The following is a 22,156-nucleotide window of genomic DNA, read 5'->3' as shown; positions in this document are numbered from 1 at the left end:
GAGTGATGTCTCTGTCACTGCCTCCGGCCCCTTTCTTTGGTCTTGAAGCTGGGCAAGCACAGGGCTTGTAGGCTGGCGAGGTGCAGCCCAACACACATTTAATAAACACAGTATAGTGTAAACATAACTTTTCTATGCACTGGAAAACCAAAAAATTCGTATGACTCTATTACGATATTTGCTTTATTGTGGTGTCTGGAACCAAACCTGCAATATCTCTAAGGTAAGACTGTACTGTTACTAGGGTTCTCCAAAGAAACAGAACCAACCAGATATATATAGATATACAGAAAGAGATTTATTATGAGGAAATGTCTCATGTAATTATGGGGGCTGGGAAGTCCCATCTCCATCTGCAAGCCCAGGAAAGCTTGTGGTATAGTTCCAGTCCAAACCTGAAGGCCCAAGAATTAGGGCAGCCAATGGTGTAAGTCCCAGTTCAAGTCCAAAGGCCTGAGAACCAGGAGCACAGATGTCCAAGGGCAAAAGATGGATTTCCCAGCTCAAGTAGAGAGCAAATTCATCCTTCCTCTGACTTTCTGTTCTTTTCAGGCTCTGAATCTATGATGCCCATCCACATTGGTGAGGGCAGTCTTCTTTACTTAGTCTACCAATTCAAATGCTGATCTATTCCAGAAACAGACACACCCAGAAATAATGTTTTACCAGTTATCTGGGCATCCCTTAGCCCACTCAAATTGACACATAAAATTAACCATCACAGGTACCTTGGGGTTTTGAAAGAGTTGGTACATTTCTTCTGTTTTCAAATTTATGAGTGTCAAGTTGTTCCTAATATTCCCTTTTTCATCTTTTCAGTGTCTGTAGGATCTGTAGTTCTAGCCCTTGTTTGACTCTTGATATTGGTATTTATGTCTTTTCTTTTTTTATCTTTGTCAATCTTGCTAGAGGTTTATCAATTTTATTGATTTTTTTTTTGGAGAATCACTTTTTGTTTCATTGATTTCTCTATTGTTTTCCTGTTTTTAATTTCAGTGATTTCTTATTATTTCCTTCCATCTGTTTTCTTTGGTTTCATTTTGCTTTTTGTTTTCTAGTTGCTTGAAGAAGGGAACTTAGATTATTGATTTGAGACCTCTCCTCTTTTCTAATGTAAACAGCATTTAGTGTTATAAATTTCTCTTTGGTGGGATTGTAAAATGGTGTAGCCACTCTGGAAAACACTGTTGTGTTAACATGGTAAGCAATGAGTTACCATATGACCCAGCAGTTACTACCCAGCAGTTTCACTCTGAGGTATATACCCAGGAGAATTGAAAACATGTTCACACACACACAGAAACCCACACAGCATTATTTATGGCAACCAAAAAGTGTAAACTACTCAAATGTCCATCAGTCGTTGAATGGATAAACAAAATGTGTTATGTCCATACAATGGAATATTATTTGACAAAAAAGAAAGTTCTGATATATGCTACAACGTGGATGAACCTTGAAAATATGTTAACTCAAAGAAGCCAGTCACATAGGGCTACATATCGTATGATTCCATTTACATGCAAGTAGAAAAACAGGCAAATCCATAGAAATAGAAAGTAGATTAGTTATTTCTAGGGCCTGGGAGCAGGGAGGAATGGGAAGTAACTGCAAATAGGTATGGGGTTTCTTTTTGGGGCAATAAAAGTATTCTTAGATAGTGGTAATGGTTGCACAACTCTGTGAATACACTAAAAGCCACTGAACTGTACACTTGAAAGGGGTAAATTCTATCTCAATGAAGCTGCTATATATATATATATATATATATATATATATATATATATATATATATATATATATATATATATATAATTTCCCTTCCAGCACTGCTTTAGGTGAGTCCCACATATTTTGATACGTTGTATTTTCATTTTCATTCAATTCTATGTGTTTTTAAAAAAATTTTCCTTTGAGAATTTCTTTTTGATCCGTGCGTTATTTAGCAGTGCTAAAGTTTTATTTCTAAGTGTTCATTGATTTTCCTGTTGCTTTTTCTTTGGCCATGCCCTGAGGCATGTGAGATCTTAGTTCCCCAACCAGACCAAGGATCGAGTCCGTGCCCCCTGCAGTGGAAGCGCGGAGTCTTACCCAATGGAGTGCCAGGGAAGTCCCTCCTGTTGTATTTCTGTTATTGATTTCTAGTTTGGTTCCATTACAGTTAGAGAACATACCCTGTGTGGTAGGCAGAATGATGGCCCCCCAAAGATGTCCATGTTTGATCCCCAGAACCTATAAATATGTTATATTTCATGGAGAAAAGGAGTTAGAGTTGCAGATGGAATTAAAGTTACTAATCAGTTTACATAAAATAGGGAGATTATTCTGGATTATCTATGTGGGCCCAAACTAATCACAAGAATCCTAAAAACTGGAAGAAGGAAGCAGAAAAAGTCAGAGAGATGCAACATGACAAGGACTCCAGCTGCCATTGTTGACTCTGATGGCGGAGGAAGGGGGATACAAGCCAAGGAATTAGGTAGCCTCTAGAAGCTGGGAACATCCCTCAGTTTACAGCCTACAAGTAAACATGGACCTCAGTCCTGTAACCACAAGGAAATGAAATCTACCAACAAAGCAAATGAGCAAGAAAATGGACCTTCTCGAGCCTACAGAGAGGAATGCAGCCATCCTAACACCTTCATTTTAACCTGACGAGACGTGGACTCCACCTCCCTGTGCTGCAGTCAGGAAAGTGTCCCAGGCCAGAAAACTGGAGTGAATATGCAGCTCACCTCGTGCATTTCCCTTTTCTCCGGGATTGTACTTTTGTGATACTTACTGAGCAATGCCTGAAAATAGCTGTCTCTTTATACTTTGTCCAGTTTTACAGTTGTTTATGGTGAGAAAGTAGGTTCAGTACCAATTACCTCATTATGGTCAGAGGTGGAAGTTGTTTTGTTTACTTTTCTGTTACACTTTAATTTTTTTAATGTTTTTTAAAAGTTAAAGGAAGATTACTACAACACACAGGTAGTTGGACTCCTCAGGAATGAAGGTTTAGGTTATACCACCAAGTAAAATACCATTAACTGAGGTAAAAGGGTATATAAAATGGATCTCTTAGGGAGAATATAAATACCAATTATGGCCCTGTGACTAGTTACCTAAGCAAGGGTTGTAGATTCCACTTGAATTTTGTCCCATGCTGTATGAACTCTTGTTTCCTCCCAATACTTTATATAGAATGTTTGGGGATAAATTTAACATTTTTAGTTCATATCTAGGAGAATATAGAAGATCCCAGAAATTCTGCATTTGGAGTTGAATGCAATTATTCAGAAAACTTTGGGTTGTCTTTCTTTGGGGTTGGCCACGGAGCAGTATATTTGAGGACATGTGTGAAATAGTCGAAGTGTGTTAGGCAGAGAGACATTTTTAGAAGAGTACATAAGGGGAGAAAAGTGTTTTCAATCAGTCAACACATTCGTTGAACTCCTACTCTGCCAGGCTTTTGAGACACATCAATAAACAAACAGGTGAAGTTCCCTGATCTCACGGAGGTTATATTCTAACAAGGGAAGACCGAAAATAAGTAATGGATATAATAGGTATATAATATAGTATGTAAGAAGGTAATAAAAGTTATGGGGGAAAAACTAGAGCAGGGTAATGGAGTTCAGGCCTGCTGGGCATTGGGAGATGGGATGGGCAGATTGCAGTATTAAATAGGACAGTCAGGAGAGGCCTCATTGACGGGTGAGATGAGCAAAGGCTTGAGGAAGATGAGAGTTAATCAAATGGATGTTTCGGGGTGGGGTGGGGTTGGGTGGAGTGGATCAGAAGTCCAAGTCAGCCCTATTAGGTTCTCTGCTTAGGGTCACTTAAGGCTAATATCAAGGCATTGGCTGGGTGGGGCTATTAAGGTTCTGGGGAAGAATCAGCTTCCAAGCTCATTTGGGTTGATGGTATTATTTAGTTCCGTGTCCTTGCTGGCTGTCAGCCTGGGGCTGTTCTCAGCTTCTAGAGGCTACCATTATTGCTTGACATGAGTCCCCTCCATCTTCAAGCAAGTACTGGTACATGAAATCCTTCTCGTGTTTGAATCTGACTGCCTCTTTTGCTACCAGCTAGAGAAAAATGTTGTGTTTTGTTTTTGCGGTACGCGGGCCTCTCAATGTTGTGGCTTCTCCCATTGCGGAGCACAGGCTCCCGATGCACAGGCTCAGCGGCCATGGCTCACAGGCGCAGCCGCTCCGTGGCATGTGGGATCTTCCCGAACTGGGGCACGAACCTGTGTCCCATGCATCGGCAGGCGGACTCTCAACCACTGCGCCACCAGGGAAGCTCAAAATCTCTGTTTTTAAAGAGCTCATGAGATTATATTGGGCCTACTCAGATAATCTCCCTTTTGGTTAACTCAAAGTCAACTAATTTTTTAAAAATGTTTATTTATTTATTTAGCGTGTGCCGGGTCTTAGCTGTGGCACATGGGATCTTCATTGCGGCATGCATGTGGGACCTAGTTCCCCAACTGGGGATCGAACCCTGGCCCCCTGCATTGGGAGTGCGGATTCTCACCCACTGGACCACGAAGAAAGCTCCGAAGTCAGCTGATTAATAAACTTAATTATATCTGCAAAATCCCTTTTACCATGCAACGTAACAACCGTGACTGTGACATATCATATTCAGAGTCCTGGGGATTAGGCAGGGAAATTTGGGGGGCCATTTTGGAATCCTGCTTACCACAGACACAAAAACAAATAGAAAACCTGAATAGACTTATATCTACTCAAGAAATTAAATTTTCAATAAAAAAATCTTCCCACAAAGAAAATTCCAGGCCCAGCTGATTTCATTAGTGAATTCTATCATTTAAGGAAAAGACAGTACCTATCCTGAACACACTCTTTCAGAAAACAGAGGAGGGGGGAATTCCCTGGTGGTCCAGTGGTTAGGACTCCTCGCTTTCACTGCTGAGGGCCCGGGTTCAATCCCACAAGCCTCTCAGCGAGGCCAAAAAAAAAAAAAAAAAAAAAGAGTAGAAAACATTTCCTGATTTATGAGACTAGATTTACCCTTCACACCAGTTATAAATTTATTGCCTCTCAGCTCCAAATTCACTCTTGTTGCTGCTCCTTCTATGAAAATGAATCTGAGCCTTTAGATATTCTTCCTTTGCCAACTGGCATAACATTATGTAAAAGGAAAACTTTCTTCCTCTATACTACTACTCTCAATACCTCTGGCCACCAAATGCGTGGGTATTTTCCCACATTGACCTATTCTCTGACAACAGCTGGGTGGCCTGCAATTCAATTCAATTCTATCTACCTGGAGTTAACGTAAAATTCCACAAGTTAAGACCTCAGTCCCACAAGACTGTCTCCACTTAAGATACCAATCACAAGTCTGGGCCTCCTGTACTTCTGACTGATCAGCTGTAAACCAGGGGTTCTCACCACCCCTTCCTCCAGTTCAATAATTTGCTAGAACAGCTCACAGAACTCAGGAAAGTGCTTTACTCACTATTACCCATTTATTATAAAAGGATATAACTCAGGGACAGCCAGATGGAAGAGATGCATAGGGCAAGGTACAGGGAAGGGGCATGGAGCCTCCATGCCCTGTCGGGGCACACCAGCCTCTCAGCAACTCCACGTGTTCACCAACTGGAAAGCTCTCCCGTTAAGCCTGTGGTTAGGGTTTTTATGAAGGGTTTGTTACCGTAGGCTGATTAAATCATTGGCCACTCCTCTCCCCTCCCTGAGGTGAGGGGGTGGGGCTGAAAGTTCCAGCCCTCTCAACACCCAGTTGGTTCCCTGGCAACCAGCCCCAAACCCTTAGGGACTTTCCAAGTCATTTTATTAACATAAACTTGGGTGTGGTTGAAAGGGGATTGTTATGAATACCAAGAGACAATCTTTTTACTTTTACTACTCTAGAACTATTTTAGGAACTGGGAACAAAACCCAAGGATTACAACAAAAGATGCCCTTTTCACCTTTATCACTCTGGAGCTATTTCAGGAGCTGGGAATGAAGACCCAAGTATGTGTTTACCATATCACAACATCACATTAGGTTTTGTCAGTAAAGGACACTGGAGAGATTGCAAGAGGAAAAAGGGCTTTGCCTCCTGGTTGAGGTAGGCTTGCTTGGCAGGCTCCGGTAGCATGTGCTTCTCCAGCCTGGGCAGCTTCTCCTGGTGGAGGTGGGCATCTCCCGCTTCAGGCCCTTACTGTGCTCACAGCTTCTACAGTGCGCCATGGGCGGCAGCTTCCCCAGAAACTCCCCTCCCTGGTCAGTTTTATAGCCAGAGTACCACTGGTGAGACACCTCCCTGTTGAAAGCCCTAAGGGATAGACTTCTAGCAAGTTCTGTGGGTGTGCCACCACAGCGACTTCCCTACGATTCAACAAGCCAAAGCTATGCCTCTCCCACAAGGTCTAGATTTCAGCCCCGGGGTGATTATTATGTTATTCTCCTATTGTATCTGGTATTCCTATATTCTGAAGAGTTCTCTTTAAGTAATCCCTCATTATCCTATCCATATTAAATAATTCTTTATATCAAACCTTCCCTGTTCAAAGTACTGTGAAGTTTCCCTCTCCCGATTGGACCGAAATAAATACTGAATTGGCCTAGAGATGGACCCTGCAGAGTGACAACTGCAAACCCACAAAAACAGGATTTGGGGATTGGTTTGTTCATGGCTTTGGGCTTGAGGGCAGTGCTCCTTGCAAATGAGAAAAAAAAAGGATGCTAGTGATCCGTGGCCTGCAGGGACAATCACAATGTATCAAGTGCCAACTGAAGCAGTGCTCTGGAAGCTCAGGTAGCTGCTGCACCCAGCCGGTACACCAGTAATGATGACCATCAGACTCTGGCGTTGGGTGGATTTTTCTGAGTTCATCTGAGTGCTGGTCCTGCAGTATCTGTAGAAGTAAGTCTCTCCCTGCTTAAAAATCCTGTGATAACTTCACCTGCGGCAGATTCCTTGAAAGGGAATGGTATTCTCCTTAAGATCCACCACAACCACTTCCAACTGCCATTAAACCCATAACTAGGGTCAAACCTCAAGATGCTCCAGGCGGCCAGATACACACTACAACCCAGGAAGAAGAGCTTACACACCAAACTGGGAGAGTGGATAGGCAAAACTGGGGATGCACACCTTCAAATGCTATACTAGTTAGAAGCAATGGACTAGATATGTATTTGCAACATCTTCAAATCTTCAAAACATGGTGATGAGACGTTGTAAGAAACAGTTAGATATACAATACCATACCATTTAATTTTAAATATATGCATATAAAACATTGATATACATTCAATAAGAACACATACAAACAAAAAGGATATACATTAAATGCATTATAATGGTTGCCACTGGTGGGCAGGGAGTGGGAATAAAAAAGTGAAAATAAAATGAGAAGGGTCTTGTGTGGACTAATCACAATTAACAAAAATTGAGATGATTCAGGAGAGAAAGAAGGAACATTGGCTTGTAGTAGAGACTTTCAGTCCTTGACAAGATGCTGATCTAACATAAGGTGCTGGCTCCCTCCAATTCCAGCCCTGAAGATGGCACACATAAGGAAAACTGACAGATAATGATGAAATCTCCTACTTACGCAGCATTTACCATGTACCAGGCAGTCATTTAATCTCCCCAGCCAATGCTATATTATTAACCCTATTTTACAGATAAGAAAACAAGTACAAAGAGATTAAGTAACTTGCCTAAGGTCACACAGCTGGTAATGCTGGAGTTGGAATTCTAACACAGATAGTCCAGATAAAACTGAGGAATACCCAGACACTGGAGAGAGCAAGTCTGGGATGCTGCTGGAGATCAGGGGCTAGTGGCCTAAAATGAAAGAGGGGCAAGCACCACGGACAAGAGAGCCCAGAGGGGACTTCCCTGGTGGCGCAGTGGTTAAGAATACGCCTGCCAGCGCAGGGGACACAGGTTTGAGCCCTGGTCCAGGAAGATCCCACATGCCGCGGATCAACTAAGCCCGTGTGCCGCAACTACTGAGCCTGCACTCTAGAGCCTGAGTGCCTCAAGTACTGAGCCCGTGTGCTGCAACTCCTGAAGCCTGCGTGCGTACAGCCCATGCTCCACAAGAGAAGCCACCGCAGTGAGAAGCCTGCGCACTGCAATGAAGAGTAGCCCCTGCTCACCGCAACTAGAGAAAGCCCGTGCGCAGCAAGGAAGACCCAACGCAGCCAAAAATAAATAAACAAATTTATATAAAAAAGGATACACATTAATTTTAAGTACAGTAATGGACCTAGGTATATATGGTTCCTACAGAGATACTGAGGTAATTCAATGCAAGAGTAGTCTTAGCAACAAAAGATGCTAGAATAAATTTAAGTCCATATATTAAGAAGTAAACTTAAACCCCTACGTCACCATAAAAAAAAATCAATTCAAAATGAATCATAGACCTAACAATTTAAAACTACCAGACTTTGTAGAAAAAAGGAAAAAAATCTTCATGACCTCGAATTCAACTGACCTATCACAGGAAGCAATAACCATGTTTGATTAGATTTAATTTGCTCATCAAGAAAAATAAGAAAAAAAGGCAAGACAGACTAGGAGAAAATATTCATAACTCATGACAAAGACCTTGCATCCAGAATATACTGAGAATTTTATATTTAAAAGAACTGTTGAAATGGACGAAAGACTTGTACAGTTTTTCAAAGAACGTATAAAATTGGCTATAAGAACATGAGAAACTACCGAATATGAAATAGAATGTGAGATATTAGATTAGATCCTGGAACAGAAAGAAGACACTAGAAGATTTGTGAAACTTCAATAAATTCTAGTTTAGTTCATTGGTACCAATGCTAATCTTAGTTTTGACAAATACACCATGCTTACGTAAGATAATAAAGTTAGGGCAAACTGGGTGAAGGATATACATGAACTCTGTTATCTATGCAACTTTTCTGTAAATGTAAAAATCATCCCAAAATAAAGTTTTTTAAAAAGTGCTCAGCATCATTAGTCATCAGGAAAACACAAATGAAAATCATGTGATACCACCCCACCCATCCACTAAAATAGCTGAAATGGACCAGATCAACAGCAGCAAATGTTGGAAAGCAACCAGGACTTTCATAAATTGCTATGAGAGCATAAGATGGCAGTCACTTTGAGTAAAATATCTGGCAGTTTCTTAAATTTAAGCATATATCACCTACCCTATTACCCCATCAATTCCACTGCAAGGCATTTCTCCAGGAGAAATGAAAATATGTCTAAGACCTACATAAGAATATTCAGAGCAACATTATTCCTCATAGCCCAAAACTGCAAACAGCTCAGATGTCCATCAATAAAATGGATAAACTACACTGGAATTCTACCCTGCAACAAAAAGGAACAAACTACCAGTACAACTATATGGATAAGTCTCAAACATGCTGAAAGCTAAACACAGAAGATACATTGCTGTAGGATTTAACTTATACAAAGTATTAAAATATGCAAAAATATCCTACACCAATAGAAACCAGGTCAATGTTGTTTCTCTAGGGGGTGGGAACTTCCTGGAGGGCAATGTTCTGTCCTGATGTGCAGGTTACCGTATAAAACTAAGTATTTTTCAAGACTAATCAAACTGAACACTTGACATCTATGCATTTCACTGTAAATATTTCAATTCAAAAAATTTAAGTGCTACTCATTATTCATTGGATATACAAATTTAAACCACAATGATACAATGTACCCAGTAGAATGGCTAAATTTTAAAACACCAGACATCGGTGGGGTCGAGTAACCAGAACTCACATTGTTAGTGCTAATAGAACTTTGGGAAAATCGTCTGGCAATTTCTTATAAAACTTTCTATCTTACAATCCAGCAATTTCATACCTGTTTTCATCTCTAATCATGTACAGACTTGCATGAGAACATTCATTCACAGGGACTGGACTTTATTTGTAATAGCCAAGAGCTGAAAAAGCCCAGGTTTCCAGCAATAGGTAAACCGTACTTTGCTCATACTCATATGCGTACACAACATGGCTGAATCTCAAAAGCACTTTGCTTAATGAAAGCCTTATAGGACCCATATTTTTATTACATTTATATTCAATAACAGGCAGTTCGTCTTTAGGGGATAGAGGCCAAGAATCGTCGAGGAAGGGCCACAAGGTAACTTGCTGGGGTGACAGCAACGTTCTCCACTTTGATAGTTTGTAAGGTTTTACCAAATCTCATGGTACGCTTCTGGTTGAAATTTCAGAATTTATGAACATTGAGCTTGTTATTGTTGTGAATGCCTGTTTTCAGGTTATTGACATGTGCAACTGAACAAAAATTGATGTGATGGATTTTAAGTTTTTCTGGAACAACTGGTATAGAGCTGAGGTTATTTACAGAATGACAGTACTGAAGCTTTTTCTGCAACCCTAATGCTCAGCTAACACTGCTTTTCCATGTGATGACTTCCTTCAACTGGCTATATAGCCCAACCACAATATCCTGTTTTACATGCTTATAAAAGTTAATACATGTATCAGGACCCACAAAATGAAGGCTGCCAGCAGTGGTCTGGCCCACCTCACAAAGGTAAACCTAAGTCAGCACACATTTACAGGAAAACACCCCATCAAGGTGACCTTTAACATACACCCATCACAATCCTCCAACTTTAGCTAGCTCACCTTCCCCTAGAAAACAGGACCCCACAGCCAATGATGCCTACTCTGTAAAACTCTTGCCCCAAATGCCCCGGGAACAGTGCTTTGCTGCTTGTGAGCCACTGCACTCCCGACCCATTGACTGTTCTCCCTTAAATAAAGGACAACTGTCACTAAATTAGTTTTATCAAGTGCAAATGAACATGAGTCAGATGTACATAGAACAGTAAAGAAACTTACCAATAAAGAAGTACACTAATCATGTGCTGGTTTAATGGCATCCCCATTAAAGAGTTGGTCTGAAGTGGGACTCTGCCAAATCAAATTAACCAACCTGCCTTCTTCCCAGGAGCCAGCAGGAAATATCAAAAGCACTACAGTACATCTTTTGTACTTTAGCTTCTAGTTCTTTGGTGTTATTGCTCCAATTTCAGGGTAAGGATTAAATGAAATCATCCGAATTACCGTGATACCTACCTGAAACTCCCTCTCCTAATGAAGGAAGCCTAGCCACAGGATACCCTCAGTGACTATGTTCCCTGGCAACTAACTGCAAGGGCTAACAGTGCCTGAGAACTAGGGTTTGGGGGAGGGGAACATGTGGAGATCATTATTTAAAAGCCAAATGAATCCCTTATTATAAAAAAGAACCCAGGGCCACAAGAAAAATGCATGTTAAGTTTTATTAAGGTTCAAATACAAAACATTCCAAAAAGAGAAAAACCATTATACCTAAGTTCTATATTCAACTACCAGTTAAACAAGAAAAACATGTTATTCTGTTTCTTTTACAACCAGTATAAAGCCAGAAGAATCAAGACAGATTCTTTTTCCAACAGGAGCAGAATTAAATCTGCCGGGTCAACAAACTATTTGCCAAACAGCTGTCTGGTCATTAAGCGTTCTTCAATTTAGTATTCATGTTTACTATGATTAATCTCTATGTTCTACACTTATCTTCAAGATAACCTAAATAAAATCTCAAGAGCCAAAAGGTCCACGGAAGCATAAACCCAAGTATTTAGATTACAGAATGACTGAGGAAGACAGCTATGTAAGTGCAGTGGTTTTTTAAATTTGATCAATACCCTGATGGTCTGTGATTAGAAGAGCCCATCAAAATGAGGGTTAAATTTCTTGATTATTTTCCATGATTGCAAATGTTAAACATGATAGTACTGATATTTACTAGGCAAAAATTCAGAAGGTGAGTTGGTTTCTCCTAATCCAACAACTCAAATCTGTTTCCTTTGAGAACGTTAGCTTTTACACTATTGGCTCTAGTCTCCAATGCAATAAATGACAAAGCTGTACTGTATCTTGATTTGTTTCTAAGATATGAAGTGGGGTGAGGGGTAAAGTAGGCTTACAAAATAACTTAAAAAAAATAGCAAAAGCCAAATGGCCCAATTTTGTTTCCAGTTTTTAAGAAGTGTGCTTTTGAGCATTTTATGTTTCCAGTTACTTTAGTTTCCAGATATTAGTCTTCCCTTTAGTTTTAAGACTAAATCTCACTCCTGGATAAACTAACACCAAGAAATATTTTACCTGCTGAAAATCAGACACTTTACTGGATAAAGTCACCTCTTATGCCTTTCATTTTTCTAATCCGACTTTCTGACAATCAGTGGTAATTAGGAAGTTCTAAATTGCAGTTGTCCCTATGACTTTGGCTAAAGGAAATGAAAGTCAAAGCTGTAAGATCTACATAAAGAACCATGAAAACTTCCTGACTACCTCCACTTACCAATTTCTTTAATTGCTCCCCTTTCTCCATCTGGTCAATTACTTATTTTAAGTAACTGCCACTCCCTAGTTACAAGTGCTAACCAACGTTGATGCCTTCCTTAGATCCACAGGAACCCTGGAAGGCAAAAATCTTGTCTGCACCAAACCAATTCTGATGAGTACTGCTTATGCAACTGTTGTGCCTTAAGGACAATCAGCATTCTTCTGCTTCAACAACTCTGTAAAATGAAAAGCATGTTATCACATCACAAAGTATTTACTGTTTTATACTGGAAATTACTGGCCCCCCTTACCTATTCTTTAAATACATTACTTTGTTGCTTTAACTGGCAACATGTATAACATTTGCTTTAAATTACAAGCTCAAAAAAGCAACCATAAAAACCTATAATTCCTGTAAGCATCACTTTGGTAATGAAGACAATAACTATGTCATCATTTTACTAATAAAATCGTTACTCAAACTAGGGACTCGGTGGCAGCTGCATCTGTTCACCCTTCAGCCAGTCTGTACTGTGGCCAATCAAACAATCAGGAACTGATGAAAAGGGTGTCATTTAAAAAACGCACAGGATAAAATTTGAACCTCATACAAGTTAAGTCTGCTTACACGACAAAACACTAACTGTAAAGCTCCAGCCAACAACTGCTTCTGAAAACAGTATTAGCAAAATGTGTGCATTCAATAGAGCTACTAAAAGCATTGCATGACTGAGCCACTCATGGAAATATGCCTGTTTAAGATAACGTCACCCCACATTTGAACGAATAATGTGCCAGGTGTTACACATTAGAGCACTTTTTATCCTTGTAATCCAAGCATTAGATTATCCCATTACAAGTAACTTGCCAATATCAACATATGCAACACGGCAAAGCTGTAGTATTTAAACCTACAAAGGTCACTGCTTTCGGAACTTACCTTAGCATTGCATTTCTCTTGCTGCCAGCTTTATCTATTGTGAATCAATCAGCACTCCATGACCATCATGACCATGACCAAAATTCTCAACCTGTAAAAATTAAATAGGTAACTAGTTATCCCTCTTAAGGAAATTCTTCAAAACTTGCCTATAACTGCCCCCTTTTCCAGAAAGAAAAGGCAAGTTCAGACTTGCAGCTTAACGTATTTCATGTTCTACTATTTCTCTTAAGTGGTGGAAGCTTCACTGGCTTGGGATGGACTGGAATGGCTTAAATGGTTAAGTTGCATGGCTTATGGATCCCCATTCTGTTCCAATGGTGCACTGCCATGTTAAATCCATAAGTTGAACGGACAAAACTTATTTGAAGGAATAAGTGCAGTGTAAGGATTTTTAGTTGGAGGTCTTCAAGTTTACTATATTCAAGAGCATCTTTTTCAACTTCATGGCTGGACCTGGGTCATGCTGCCTCAGGTTTTGCTTTTTAAAGACCACTTGCAATAGATTTTCTCCATACAGTGTAGTTTCACAGAACTAAAAACAAGTCAGGCATCCAACTAAATGTCAGGTTTGCAATGGCTTACAGGGGTAAAGAGAGGGGGACCCCAAACTTAAGCCATTTCCTACATTGACTAAAAGAATAATTTGAAAAATGTTAAAACATGAAGCATGTTTAAAGGTCTTCATCAAAAACAGATTTAAAAAAATACCCCCTCCCAAGCCCCAGATCGCTATTGGTAAACAACAGCTGTATTAAGGCCTTTAAGTGTCATACATGCTTTTAAAAAAAATCCAAGTGTTGAATTTGGAGGACTTCTAATATGCTATCGAACACTTTGTTTTCCAAAAGTTTTTTTTTTAATCTAGAAAGCATTTCCATTGCCATGAGGTACAGTATGTTTCACTGTACTATGAGGAAGGTAAGTGTTCAATTTCGACTTAGACGGAAAAACTAGTTTGCTTTGCTTACCATCTTTGCTGTTTCACAGGCATTTGATGCTTTAAATCTGATGTGGAATGCTGATAGATTCACTTTTTAGAAGTCATAAGCCTTTGAGAAGTTGGAGATAACTTCATTGCTTATCTATTTTCTCCTTTGCAATCAAGCTGTTCCTTAAAAGTGAGACACTACAGAGTTGCAAAAATTTGAAACAGTAAGAGCAAGCATCGTTTGCAGCTTCATGGTTGGTTTTGGCCAAACTTTTTATTTAGTATTCTGTAGTTGCTTAACACACACTTAAATGGTCTTATTGGGGAGGGGGAAAGGGGAGGTTCTTGTAGATTCCCAAGGAAATGTCAGAAAAGCAAAATATGGCCAGCACTATCCATTTGCTTTTTTGGGTTTACTGGGCGAATAGCATTTTCCTTACAATATAAGCATCTGATCTCAGGTTTTTCATACTGAGAACATTGAGATTTCAGTTTGAAGACACTCTGAAATCCTAAGAGTAGCATACCCCGAACCACCCTCTAATAGCTAGCTTGTTTGTATAGGCAGGAGGAGTCATCTCTCCATTTTAGATGAATAGATATTTTGTGAAAGATCTTAGAATTGCTTGCCTCATCATTTACTGGGGAAAAATTCATAGAAAGTGGCCTTTAGGGACACTTTTACTTGGAAAATTACAATACTAGTACACATGTCAAGTCTTAACACACTTAACATTTGCTCGTTGAAAGCAATTTCATAAAATCAAAGATTAAACATGTTTTACTCTTTTTCCTCACAAGAACATAAAAATTATGGAAGGGGAACTTAACAGGAAATTTAAAAAAGGTAACACAATCTTTCCTTTTAGTAGTCCTTGGGTAGTTATGATAGAATAGGTTCCACTTTTGTTTGTTTCTTTGAACAGGGATTTTGGTCCAAAGTTTTGTTTGTTTTTAATATCTGCTTCTGCCTCCCCCTCTATCAGATCGGCTTCCTCCACGGCCACCACCTCTTGGTGCTCCGCGGCTTGAACTGCTGTAGGAATCTCGTGGAGGAGGGTACCCCCTTTCCATAGAAGGGGGAAGCCCTCTTTCTTGTCTGCCAACCCGATCACGACCACTTGAGTAGAGATCACTTCGGCTGCTTGAGTAACTGTCTCGACTTCCACCATATCCGTCACGTGAGCTGCTGTAATCATCATAGCGACTGCTTCCACCATAAGATGGCGGGGGCCCTCGTGTAGGTGGAGCACTACGTGAGTTACCTGCAGGGTCAATGGTCAGGTAATATGGCAACACTATAAATTGTATATATACAACATTTAAATCTGAATTTACAGAATTCTTGTATTAAACGTTTACTTTCTCAACTGGGAGGTTTTAAACTCTGCCATTGCTGGCCATTAACAGGGATTTGCTCATCTGCTGAGATACGGAAATGGATGGGTTTTAATGTTTGTTTGAAAAGACTGAAGACGGTGTATTTCAAGAGGATATTCCAGACAGCTTGTTATTTTATAGTAGACACTCAGCCACTTTCCAGTGATAAGTTGCAATTTTGAACTGTAGACTTTCCTTCATATTGCAATGGTAAACATTTGATCTTGTTAATAAAATTTTTAATTGTATTTTCACTGTTGGGGGAAAACACATAAGGCTGCCAATTTAAGCAAGCAAAATCCCCTCCAAAGCAAGCCAACAGCCTCAAAAAAAAAACTTAGAAAAAACAAAAGCCCCTCACAAGACTAGGAAAAGCCCAGCTGATTAAGTTACCCCCTTAAAAGCAAGCAAACATCCCTTTAAAAGCAAGCACCACAACAGCCTAATAAACTGGCTCATGAACCTAAAAACTCAGGCTGGTGATATTCAAAGACCCTCAACCAAAATCTTACCATAACTCTCATATGAATCTCTGTAGGAACCTCCACTTGGATGATCTGAATAGTCACGATCACGACCATAGCCATCTCTATCACTAAATTAAAGAAAAAAAACGTATTACAAGCCCCGGAACATCAATTTTTACAGCAAAAAAATTTCTTTTACATCAAGCCATGACAGCAACAGCAAAGTCACTTACCTATAGCCTCTGGATGGATAGTCATCACGTGAACTGGAATGACCATAATCACGGTAAGTATAATCTCTTGGTGGTGGTGCATAATCTCTTGTATCACGAGAACTTGGGTAATCTCTGCTTGAATAGCTAAAGAAACAAAAGCAACTTGGTTCATATTTTTGATGAGCTCTCCCCTTCAACCTTAAGTATTAATATTAGAGACAAAAACTACTATGCTTTTCTGTTACCTGTCTTTAGTAGAATATCCATCATCTCTTGGGGACAAATAAACATCTCTACGAGAGGGCAGGGGTTCCCTTCGAGGTGGACCTCCATAACTATCTCTTCCACGTGATACAGGAGCTTAAGGAAAAATGTCCATTTTAAAAACATACCCAGTGAAAAGTCAAAACGTGAATTTATATTCAGGCAATGAAAAGTAGCGATTCAACCAAATATGACAATATGGATGCAAATGAGGAAATCCTCTTTAAAATTTCTTATGTACGCCAATCTTTTCAATGATCTAGGTACAGTTTTAAGCATCATTTTTAGGATTCGCCTCTCAATCCTTCCTTGTGTTATGGTGGTAGGACAGACTGTCATAAATGGACCATTTACCTCTTCCTCCCATTCCACTGCTGCTGCGAACTGGTCCTGAAGGGGCAGATCTTTTAGGAGGAGGACCCCCACTTCGTGGTGGTGGTCCTCTTTTTACTGGAAGTGGTCCCCTGGAAGAACTCATGTTAAAATTCATGGAATAACCACCGTCGTCTACATTAGAACAACAACAAAAAAAAGAAAATCATGTTAATATAAGTACTAAGAAAAATCTATAGTTTTCTTTGCTTAATCAAGAGTATGACCATTTCTGTTTAGTCGGGGAATCTTGAGTTCTCACTCATATGTGACTGAGCATGAGAACTGTACAGTGTATATAGAGTATACACAGAAAACTACATACAAGGAACTATACAAAGTGTATATAGTTCCCTATACGGTAGTCATCTATTTAAGTCTGCATAGATTAGCAAAGTAGACACGAAGGGTTCTCCTGAGGGTTCTTTTCAAGTTACTTCAAAAAAATATATACACTGTTTCAGTTTCATATGACCAACACCTAATACCTATCAAAATTTTTCTGCAAGTGTTTTTTCCTACAGAATGAATTCACCTGGATAAGGAATAGCTAATTGTTAATTATTTCAAGACACTGTAATTTAACTTAGGATAGCTTCTATGTTTTCCTTAAGTCAATCACTTTGGTAGATGAACAAGTGTTCTCAATTTCAAAAGCTAGGGCCTTTAAAATACTTATTAACCAAAGCACACACTGGTGTGTTTACAGTTCCTAACTTATACACCAAGCCTAAAGTAAACCTAAGTCATTACCCATGTGCCCTCCACGTGAGGGAGGTCCCCTGGTTCCTCCACTTCCTCCTCTTCCGCCTCTAAGGCCTCTTGGAGGGCCTCTGCTTCTTGGAGGTGGAGGTGGTCCACGTCTACCACTTTCAAATGATGGTTTAGTGGCTTGTTCTACCTTGATGGCTTTTCCATCTAAGGACTAAATAATATCAGTGGTTAATTATGGAAACTTAAAAAAAGAACTTGCAGATCCACTATGCACTGCGACACTAGTATGTCCTTCAAAATGCTGTACCTTTCTGTTTAGCACTTAAATACCTAGTCTTTTAAGATAACTGCTTATTTGAACTAAAACCTAAGGTGGATCCACTGTACTGCTAGGTCGGTAAAGTTTAAAAACAATGCCAGACAATGACCAACTTATTAAGACAAATAACCAAAAACAAAAGTCAAGGATCCCAGACGAAGTATAATACCGAATATTCTAAAACTGAAGGATTCTTGTCAAGAATACACTTTACAAAATTTCGTTCTAAAATTACAAAGGGCTAGGATAAGAGGGTCCTGGAAAAGTATACACTCAGTAAAATTCAAGAGCTGCCCTAGACCAGACTTGAGTAACATTGTGCTATTTTACGTACTAGGAAACACGGTATTGTGCAGTCTCACCTTTCCATTCATGTCTCTCGCTGCATCCTTAGCATCTGCTGGGCTTTCGAAGGTGACAAAAGCAAATCCTCTAGATTTGTTGGTTTCACGATCTTTCATCAAGAGAACTAAAGTAGTTTTCAGGGGGAAAAGGAGTGTTACTCTATTTCAAACGGAAAAACAAAAGTAAATCTGTAAAAAGAAAGCTCAGAACTTCTTAGAGGACAAAGCACATTATCATTTCATATGATCAATGCAATCAAATTCATCACAGCTTACCTTTTTTAAAAATTACAATAACCCTGCATATACTTTCAGATAACTCACCTTCCACTATTCGTCCATATTTGCCAAATACTGCTTCAAGAGCTTTCTCATTTGTTTCTGTATTGAGGCCACCGATGAAGAGCTTTCCTGGGCGATCTGCTTCAACCATTTTTTCCCTCTGGTGAAAGTCTGTTGGAAAAAAAGTGTTAACCCTCCCTGGAAAAGTTTACCCAACATGCGTACCGGGGCTCATTTTTCTTGTTTACTAAAATCATTCCTTAATAGCATAATACACAGAAAACAATTTTTTCTAAGCCTTACCAGGAAACCAATTTAACTAGTTCAGTGATAACTGTTTACATTAAAATGGTTAAAAAAGCCAACTTAAGGGAATTTCCTGACGTCCAGTGGTTAGGACTCTACGCTCTCACTGCCGAGGGCCCAGGTTCGATCCCTCGTCAGGGAACTAAAATCCCACAAGTTGCACGGCACGGCCAAAAAACAAAAGCCTACTTAACTAATGCCTTTATCCTTAATCCACTTTGGCAGTCTTAACCAAGTAACTACAACATTTCAAAAAGTGAATTTTAGCTTTAACACTAGATTTGTTGCCTTTTAAAAATTCAATGATCACATCCCAATTACCCTAATGATTTTTTTAAACTGACTCAGTCAAGGTCACAGGCCAAACGTAGGTCCGTAAGACCAAGCCCTCTCCCAAGAACTTTGCCTTTCATTGGGATTCCCTAGTAAACCTAAGGACCAATTTAAAGTTTTAATCAAGTTATGACCCCTTCTTCACCAGCCCCTGCCCTGCTCGCTACGTTGTTTACTTTTTTAAAAAGTGTCAATATCATCGGATACAAAGTAACGGAACGTGGAAGCGCGCACTGTAACACTAAGCACTCCATGACTGCAGCGGAACCCAATTAAAACCCGTCATTAAAAACCGCGTGGAAAACACAAAATGGCGACACTTGGATTCAGCCCAGAACAACCGCCGCCGGTCAGGGGAGTAACTTTTCCCACCAGCGGAGGCTGAGAAAACTCAAATGGCTTCCGCTCCAAGGCTGCCAATGAACAAGGACCCCGCGCAAAAGTGCAAGTGCCCGCCCGGAGCGCCACCGCCATCCCAATGCAGGTAGCGACCACGGAGGCGCGGTCCCTCCTCGTCCCGCTCAGGCCCCGACCTCCGCCACCTCCCGCCCCCAGAGGCGACAGCCAAACTTTCTGCAGAGGTACACTACGAAGTGGCACCCCAGCGTCTGCTCTCCTTCGACACTCCCAGGTTTCCCTAAATAGGTCGGCACCTCTGGGTTCTTAAAATGGCGCCCGCCACCCCCATCTCCAAGGAGGTAATCCCAAGTTCTAACGTGGCAAGAGTGAACGAAAAACAGACTGTAAAGGAGAGGACTCACGTACCGGAGGGGTGGCAACTGTTTCAAGCTCCTACGAGCTCGCCGATCGCGGCTTCCTAGCAGCTCAGCACGCGGGAGGGTGGTCGATCCCGAGAAAGGAAGCGAGAAGCCACTCGCACTACTGCGCAACGAGGGCGAACAAAGGAGACAGCAAACTTTATACTGCCCGGGAACGAGGCTCAAGGACCCGGATGCAGGCGGAGCTTAGAATTTAAAATGCGAACGGGTGGGGAGCGGTTCCCAGCTTCCCCATTAGCTGCCTCCGCTGTTATTCACTCTTCGCTCCTCCCCTTTTCCTGGGCCCTCAGCTCTCCAGCTGGCCCCGATTTCTAACCGTTTTCCCAACCCCCACCGGTGCTCCCCAAACCCGCGTTTTTGCTTTCCGCTAAAATGGTTCAACGGGCTTCATGTAAAAAAGAACTGAAATTTTTTGCGTGTTCTGGTGGGCCAGGCATGGTGCTAAACTTTACACCCATTAACTCTAATTCTCAAAACAACGTTGATGAGGATAGAATTATGCCAGTTTTGCAGAAATGAAAAACAAAGAAGCTTAGAATTATTGTATTAAAAATACATTTTCCCCAAATATCTTTAACAAGAATTTTTAGTGAATGGGGAAAATTCTGATAAATAAGTGTGAGGTGGGGGAAAAGAACTGTACTAAAGAGACAGATTATCCGTTTACATAGAACAATTACTGAGCATCTACTAAATGGCGGGCAGGCTCTGGGCTTGGCCGTGAGGGTACAACCCAGCAAAGCGAGACAAGGGCAACGCGCCTCATTGGTAAGGCTGCCAGATTTAGCAAATGAAATACAGGATGCCCAGTCAAGTTTGAATTCCAGATAACAAATACTTTTTTTTCAATATAAGTAGATCTCAATATCATATAAAGTAAACTTATTCACTGTTTATCTGAAATTCAAATGTAACTGTGTTTGTTTGTTTGTTTTCCGGTACGCGGGCCTCTCACTGTTGTGGCCTCTCCCGTTGCGGAGCACATGCTCAGCGGCCATGGCTCAAGGGCCCAGCCGCTCCGCGGCATGTGGGATCTTCCCGGACCGGGGCACGAGCCCGTGTTTCCTGCATCGGCAGGCGGACTCTCAACCACTGCGCCACCAGGGGAGCCCGTAACTGTGTTTTTTATCTGCCAATCCTACTCGTGGAGGGGATTACAAAAATTTTTTATTTTCTAATTTCTTTACAAACTAAGGAGAACATTTAAATACAATTAACAAATAAAACAATTGCATCTTGTGATTAGTGCCAGGGAAGAAGTAAACTCAGGGCTTTGATGGACAACATTTGGGAGACCAAATTCGATTTAGCCCTCAGGGAAGGTCTATCTGAAGAGGTGGCTTTGGAGATCAGCTCTGAAGGAAGAAAAGAAATCCGCCTCGGGAAAGCTGGGGTGGGGGTGGGAGATCCGAAGCTTTTCAGAGAAACAAGCGCAAAGTGGAGGGAAAGAGGTTGCATGTATCAAGGGACAGAAAGGGATCCAGGGCGACCGGAATTTAAGGGGCATAAAATGAGGGAGCCAAGGTAGGCAGAACATTCGAACCCATTAAAAGATTGCAGGGGCCTTCCCTGGTGGCGCAGTGCTTGAGAGTCCGCCTGCCGATGCAGGAGACACGGGTTTGTGCCCCGGTCCGGGAAGATCCCACATGCTGCGGAGCGGCTTAGGCTGCTGAGCCATGGCCGCTGAGCCTGCGTGTCCGGAGCCTGTGCTCCGCAACGGGAGAGGGCACAAGAGTGAGAGGCCCGCGTACCGCAAAAAAAAAAAAAAAAAAAAGATTGTAGGGGTAAGTGTGGAAGCAGGGACACCAGTGGGGCTGTGTGAACAGACCAGGAGAGAGAAGACAGTGCCTTGAATTAGGGTTCAGCAGTGGATCTGGGGAGGAAGGAGCAATTGCTAGGTGTATATGGCAGGTAGCATGGACAGGATTTGCTAATGAATCAGATGGGAGAGCACTGGGGTTGAATTCAAACAACAGAGTAAGTCATTATGGATGACTATCTGGTATTAATAGGTGGTGGCCATTTATCAAAATGGCTGCAAAGGAGCAAGTTTGGGAATGTGGGCGAGGGTGAAGAAATCTGATGCTCAGACCAGAGATCAGGGCTAAATCTGTCGCTTTAGAAATAGTAATGAAACTCATCAGAGTTAATGGGACCACC

The 22,156-nt window shown here is 41.0% G+C and overlaps 2 protein-coding genes, 1 long non-coding RNA gene and 1 other non-coding gene across 4 annotated transcripts in view; 1 reads left to right on the top strand and 3 right to left on the bottom strand.

The window, feature by feature from the left end:
• LOC132418498 (N-alpha-acetyltransferase 11-like) overlaps positions 1-22,156 on the top strand; it is a 581,283-nt gene that overhangs the window by 527,416 nt on the left and 31,711 nt on the right. The window lies entirely within an intron of this gene.
• LOC132418502 (uncharacterized) lies at positions 11,289-14,252 on the bottom strand. The gene is made up of 2 exons (XR_009518003.1): positions 13,291-14,252; positions 11,289-12,586 (listed from the first exon to the last, which is right to left on the bottom strand). It is a non-coding gene; the product is annotated as an uncharacterized lncRNA (long non-coding RNA).
• RBMX (RNA binding motif protein X-linked) lies at positions 15,040-20,142 on the bottom strand. Its single transcript, XM_060002402.2, has 9 exons — positions 19,983-20,142; positions 18,621-18,749; positions 18,315-18,421; positions 17,673-17,844; positions 16,902-17,054; positions 16,529-16,643; positions 16,302-16,427; positions 16,114-16,196; positions 15,040-15,486 (listed from the first exon to the last, which is right to left on the bottom strand). Exons 2-9 carry the CDS (start codon positions 18,727-18,729, stop codon positions 15,176-15,178), a joined length of 1,176 nt encoding a protein of 391 aa, XP_059858385.1. The 5' UTR covers positions 18,730-18,749; positions 19,983-20,142; the 3' UTR covers positions 15,040-15,175.
• Positions 18,497-18,568, bottom strand: LOC132419073 (small nucleolar RNA SNORD61). The gene has a single exon (XR_009518089.1). It is a non-coding gene; the product is annotated as a small nucleolar RNA SNORD61 (small nucleolar RNA).

Source organism: Delphinus delphis, chromosome X (assembly GCF_949987515.2).
Source record: "Delphinus delphis chromosome X, mDelDel1.2, whole genome shotgun sequence".
Classification (NCBI taxonomy): domain Eukaryota; kingdom Metazoa; phylum Chordata; class Mammalia; order Artiodactyla; family Delphinidae; genus Delphinus; species Delphinus delphis.
This window is presented reverse-complemented; position numbering and strand designations above follow the sequence as displayed.